The sequence below is a fragment of the Anopheles nili genome, chromosome 2 (assembly GCF_943737925.1).
Source record: "Anopheles nili chromosome 2, idAnoNiliSN_F5_01, whole genome shotgun sequence".
Classification (NCBI taxonomy): domain Eukaryota; kingdom Metazoa; phylum Arthropoda; class Insecta; order Diptera; family Culicidae; genus Anopheles; species Anopheles nili.
This window is the reverse complement of record NC_071291.1, coordinates 28,449,562-28,455,000: the sequence shown is the minus strand read 5'-3', so window position 1 is coordinate 28,455,000 and position 5,439 is coordinate 28,449,562. Positions and strand designations below refer to the sequence as shown.

Below are 5,439 nucleotides of genomic sequence, written 5' to 3'. Positions count from 1 at the left end.
CATTAGGCCAAGTTGGCCTAGCTGATGGGAGCAGACCAGGCCGAGCAGGCGGAGCAAAAACACAATGAAACACAATTTAATTTATGCATCACTAAAAATAATGGTCCACCCAGCCAGCCGCGACAGTACGTGACGCGGTTCGCGCAGCTGGAGCTCCGGAAGCGCTGGACTGCCAAAGGGCCGGCCCGTCGCAGGGAAGCGGAAACACCGAAAGGATGATGCAAGCGAGTGAGACAAAACAAAAAACACAAACGCACATACACATACACACAGGCATTCGCGAAAGGTTGGAAAGGTGAACGAAGGCCAAGGAAGGAGTAATGGAACGAAACTGAACGGAAATGACATTCAAACTTACGCTGGAAGTTCCCCGACCGCCGCTCCGCTGTTTGTTTTGTGGCAGAATTTTGTCGTTTAGGGTGGTTTTGTTTGTTTGTTTTTTTTTTGTAACATTTACGTCAATACATTTATTTATTTTTTTGTTTCAATTTTGAACAAGATGAACAACATGAAAGTAGATGAGAAAAACGAGAAAGTATGAGGTGATTTTCACGGGTGCCGGTGGAAGCAGGTGGTGTAGGTGTGACTTTCGTTTTGGATGGCAGAAAATCAATCCCATTTAATGGCTGCCGTGGGCTGTTAAAGGGCTGCTAAGGGGCTGCTTGGCATCGTCGCACTTGGAACGTGAACGTTCCGATGGTGAATTTTCGCACGCAGAAACCCGCCCAGCATCATCCATCCGGTAGCGCCTGGCAGCCATTAAAGGGGTTCGAGCTTTTGTTGGGGTTTTGTTTTAAACACGGTCGAAATGTGTTGTAATCTTAATTGCTTTTCCATCATGCTTGCCGGTGTCGGTACGATCAAGGGGTGTATGTGTTTAAGGAACCGAAGAATAACATAAAATTTGGTTGAACTGTAGTACGAAAACAATCCTGCATCCGATTTGGGAACGGCACTGCTGTTCGGTCGATTATGTATACATCTCAACATACAAAAACAAAAACAAAACAACATCAATGCAAGTAACTGCAATAAGCCCGTTCAACAATAACACCACGTTAAAAAACTGTTACAGCAACATCAGCTACCAGTGTGTGAGTCCAGACGACAGTGATTGCGCGAACCAGTTTATTAGTTCGACTATTTTTTTTTGTTCAAGTGATCTGCATCGAAAAGCGTGTCCTTTTTCGCCGTTTTTTGCTTGCTTTGCTGAACACCGCCTAAAAGTGTCCTGATGCGTACTTATGATGGTAATGTGTGTGCGTGAATGGGTGTGTGTTTATGAATGTAGGCTTCAACGACATTTAGTTAACAGTGCGCTCGGGGCAACAACGCGGCTACGAATGCCGTACGAATGCCGGAAGCGCCCTTCGGTACTCACTCAGGGGGCGAGCCACGCAGGCTGAACGACGTAAAGGACACATCGACACGCTGGCCAGGACCTGCTAGGAAGATGTAGAGACACTGTCGCGAGTGATTGCTCGGGTTGGAGAGCATCGGTGCGCTGAACGTTCCATTTGACGGTCCCCCGGCCCGGGACACGAACGTCTGGTCACATTCTGGACGATGCCGGCGGGCGAGATGGCAAAGAGAAAGATGAAAGGGAATGAAACAGGAAAAAAAAAGAACGAGAAACGAGTATTTATTAGATAATGCTTTTCATACGTATTTAACGGACAGTCTCTCTGTTTCTCACGCACACAATTTCGCACTCTCACGTTTAAAGGGATGGAGTATTATTCGAGCCGTGGAAAACCGTTGCGAGCGGAATTGATCGAATTTATCAACGCATCGCCAATGGATGGCCTTTTTGAGATTGATTCAATTCAATGATCCTCGTGGATGTTGGATTATCCTTTCGGATCGTTTTTTTTTGTACATTTATCTAGCTGTTTATGCTTTTGTTTATTCGCTACCTCCACACACATACTCGCACGCTCTCTCGCTCGCATACGCACGTCGCACAAAAAGAACGAAAGCTAGAACATTTACTACTACTGGTGACAAAACGAGTTCCACAAATAAATGCCTGAAAAACTTTGTGCCCAATGGAATGCCAGTTTGCCCACGCGAGCAAGCGAGTCAAATGTCGCCCTTAAAGCTGCCGGCCCTGCAGGACCCTCGAGTACCAGAGGTTTGAGTTTGGTTTTCCCTGCCGCGGTGCATTGTCGAACGAAAAGCGACCCGGAAAAGCGGTGCGTTATGCTGGCATGTGGAAACTCCCGGGCGACTGGGGAATCGAATGGCATTACCCGGAGCCCCGAAAGCCCCAATACCCGGTACAGGTAACACTCCGCGTCCCCTGCAATCCCCAACGAATTACACAATGTCAACTTGAAAGCGCTCTAACGGGTTAACTAACTAACGACAGCAAAACTACGATATACGACACAATTTGCCAACTGCTCTACTGGAACGGAACGCAACAAATACAGCTCTGGTGGACAATATGTGTATGTGTGGCTGAGTGTATGAGTGCATGAGAGTGAGGTGTGTATGTGTGTGTGAGTGTGTGTAAGAGGGTTGATAAAATTTGCGCGAAAATTGAGGAAAATGATACAAAATACAGTGAAAAGTTACGAGATCGTAGTACATCATAAACAGAATGAACTAAAACGCGGCACATAGAGTACTTGAGCTGGAAACGAGATATATAGGAAAAAAGGACAGTAGGAAAGGAGCAACGGAAAACCGCGTGGGGTAGAGAAACGTGAACAACAGTGATTAACTTGTAACTAGTGCTCGGTTTGTGGCGAGGGAAACAGGAACGAAATGGAAAAGAGCTTGTGCATGTTAAAATAAAATCCAACATAAGCGGCACGAGGAAATGTCGCGGGCCGTGACAACTAAGGGTCCCGATTGTAGCGGCAGCAATACTGTTTTGCTGTTTGTTGCTCTTTGTACCGGTGCAGCTAACTACCGCCACCCACGAAAACCGCAATCGAAATGCACGAGAACATCGAGAACACATGGCAACGGTGAATGGTAAACACACATGAAATGAAAAAGAACGGAAATGGAAACGGTGACGCAAAACGCCCCTCTTTCGGGAAACGAAAGAAAACAGAAGCTGGTACAACCAAAACCGAGCTCGGGCGGCAAACAGCTGGACAGTGAGAAAACGGAAATAGCAGTAGAAATAGAAGTAGTAGAACACATACTTGGCGCCTTTGTGGGTCGCGACAGAGGCTCCAAATACTGCACCATCGAGATGCGCGACCGCGAGTCCGTGTACGCACTAGCGGCGGCGACTCGCCGCGTGACATCTACTTCGTCGGAGGCCACTGGAATTACGGTGAGGGTGGGTGGAGGGAGGTGAGGAGTGAGGGAAGAGAGGGTGCGGGTCATCACGGCGGTGATGCATGGGGAGAGCAGAGGGGGATCGAGTGAAGAGAAACATTTAGTAAGGAGTTTGATTGGTGGCGCGTAAATGAACGTTTAAGGTGAGTTTTGAGATGTTATTTTGACGAGAGGTATCAAATATGGTAAGTTTGTGAGTGAAAACAAAAGTTCCCCACTCTACGTCGTGCTCCACGTCACGAAAGGGATGAAATAAATGTCAAATCTTAGTACACGTTGACAGAGAAATGTCCGCCGGCAATCACTTTCATTAGACACTAACATTTTTATTCTAACGTCTGAAGGACGTTTGACGTGGCAAATAAAGCATGCTATGGTGCTTCTGACACTAACTGGCCCTTGTTATGGTCGGAGCAAAACGGGCATAATTTCGATTCAACAACACCACACATCCTAGCTAACGAGGAACGTCGCCGCGAATGCGTCCACGTGACTGCGATCAGGTAGCGCCTGGCCAAGACACTCCAGCAACAACGGTGTTCCCAGCACACTGCGACGGTAGTCTTCGAACGAGATCGCCCCATCTCGGTCTATATCAAGCCGGGTCATGATGAGGTCAACCAGATCCTTGACCGCTTCGTCGACACCTTCTTCCTGCCGAACGCAACCCCTCAGCAGCACCATAAGGTAATCGCGCCGGATCATTCCCTCACGCTGTGCATCGTACACCCGATAGCAGTACTGGATCTTCTCCTCAAGTGTGCCACGCACGTACAGCGAAACCGTGCGGACCCAAGTCTCCATCGACACGTGTGAGCTGGTTCCACCGTCCAGGGCGGCATAGATGCGCCGTATCACGGACGTGTCGGTGATTCCAAACGCGGTATCAAACACAGTCGTGAGCTGCTGGCGTGAAATCTGTCCGCCAGAGGCATCTGGGTCGTTCTTCAGGATTTTGTAGTACACCAACAGCACCAGCTCCAGCTCTTGACCCGTGAAGTGCGTAGTTCGACCGAGCCGCCGCATCAACCCACTCGTTTTGCTGAGGAACCGAATCTCCTCGGCAGGATCAAGCGTCGAATCCAGGTTCATTCTTTCGCTTCGTGCCGGTTGCTCACGCTTACTGGAATCGAGACAACAGTGACACTCCAGCGGCCTACTGTGTGCTGTTTCATCACAGCCTACTGCTGTCTATGGTTGAGGTCTCAGGTGGGCTGATGCGCACGTATTTGAAAGCTTTTCACGTCAACCACGAGACGACAGAGTCCGCTTGTTCACGGAGGGTAAGCTTTTAACTAACACGCGAACAGCCATTGGGGGAACACCTTTTGCTTGCTGCAATTGGCATTAATTTTCCCGCCCTTGCGAACCAACCGCGGGTGGAGCGAAAAATGGAACAGGAAAACTTTGCTCCACCCGCACACCCGAGGTACTTGGGGGTGGAAAGGAGAAAGAGAAGGTCGGGACGTACTCTCCGAACTTCATCAAGGCCACCTGCTGCTATTTGGGAAATTGAATTAACCTTCCCCACGTATCGCGCTCCCGTTCTAGCCGCGGTGCCATCTCCGTTCTGGAGCTTTTCCATGCCTACCCGCCCCCCCTCCAATGCCCCTCACACCCTGTCATTCCACCCTTCCCATTGAGGCTGGTTTCTGCGCGAGCGATAACTTTTCCCACTTGACGACCGACCGATGGTCTCTCGGCAGGCGTGCTCGAAAGAGCCTGTTCCATTTCCATAATTACGGTGCGTCCCAAATTTTCATCACCAACCCCTCGGTGTCCATTCGAAAAACGCACCCTACGCGAGGGGACCAGCATTTTCGGGCTGAATTTGTGCCACGTTGAAATGAAAACGAAAACAAAAAATGAGACGAAATCCTCGACCAAAAACGTTGTTACTTTGCACGAGGGTTGCTCGGGTGGTGGCTCGTTTAAATATGGAGCCTCATCCGCGAGCACCCGATCGGGCGCAAGGAGAAAGCCGCTCGAAGGGCACGGGTAATAAACTTCTAATTGGAAATCCATAATTCACCGAACGGCCGGGTTCGTTCTTGGGCCGATGAGCTCACCAAGCGACACCACTGCAGCGCCTGCATCGAGGCGGTCCGTGGGTTAATCGCTTAAGCCTGCCACGAGCCC

General features: G+C 49.5%; 2 protein-coding genes across 2 annotated transcripts in view; both read right to left on the bottom strand.

Moving 5' to 3' along the window:
* Positions 1-1,522, bottom strand: part of LOC128730369 (cubilin) — a 12,503-nt gene extending 10,981 nt beyond the window's left edge. Inside the window, exons 1-2 of the mRNA XM_053823415.1 lie at positions 1,382-1,522; positions 359-385 (exon numbers count right to left, since the gene is read on the bottom strand). Coding sequence (XP_053679390.1) covers positions 359-385; positions 1,382-1,497 — 143 coding nt within the window. The 5' untranslated portion in view covers positions 1,498-1,522. The remainder of the gene's footprint in view (positions 1-358; positions 386-1,381) is intronic.
* A 2,231-nt stretch (positions 1,523-3,753) lies between these two features.
* LOC128720780 (calaxin-like) lies at positions 3,754-4,392 on the bottom strand. The gene has a single exon (XM_053814478.1). It carries the CDS (start codon positions 4,390-4,392, stop codon positions 3,754-3,756), a length of 639 nt encoding a protein of 212 aa, XP_053670453.1.
* Between the last annotated feature and the right edge of the window lie 1,047 nt (positions 4,393-5,439).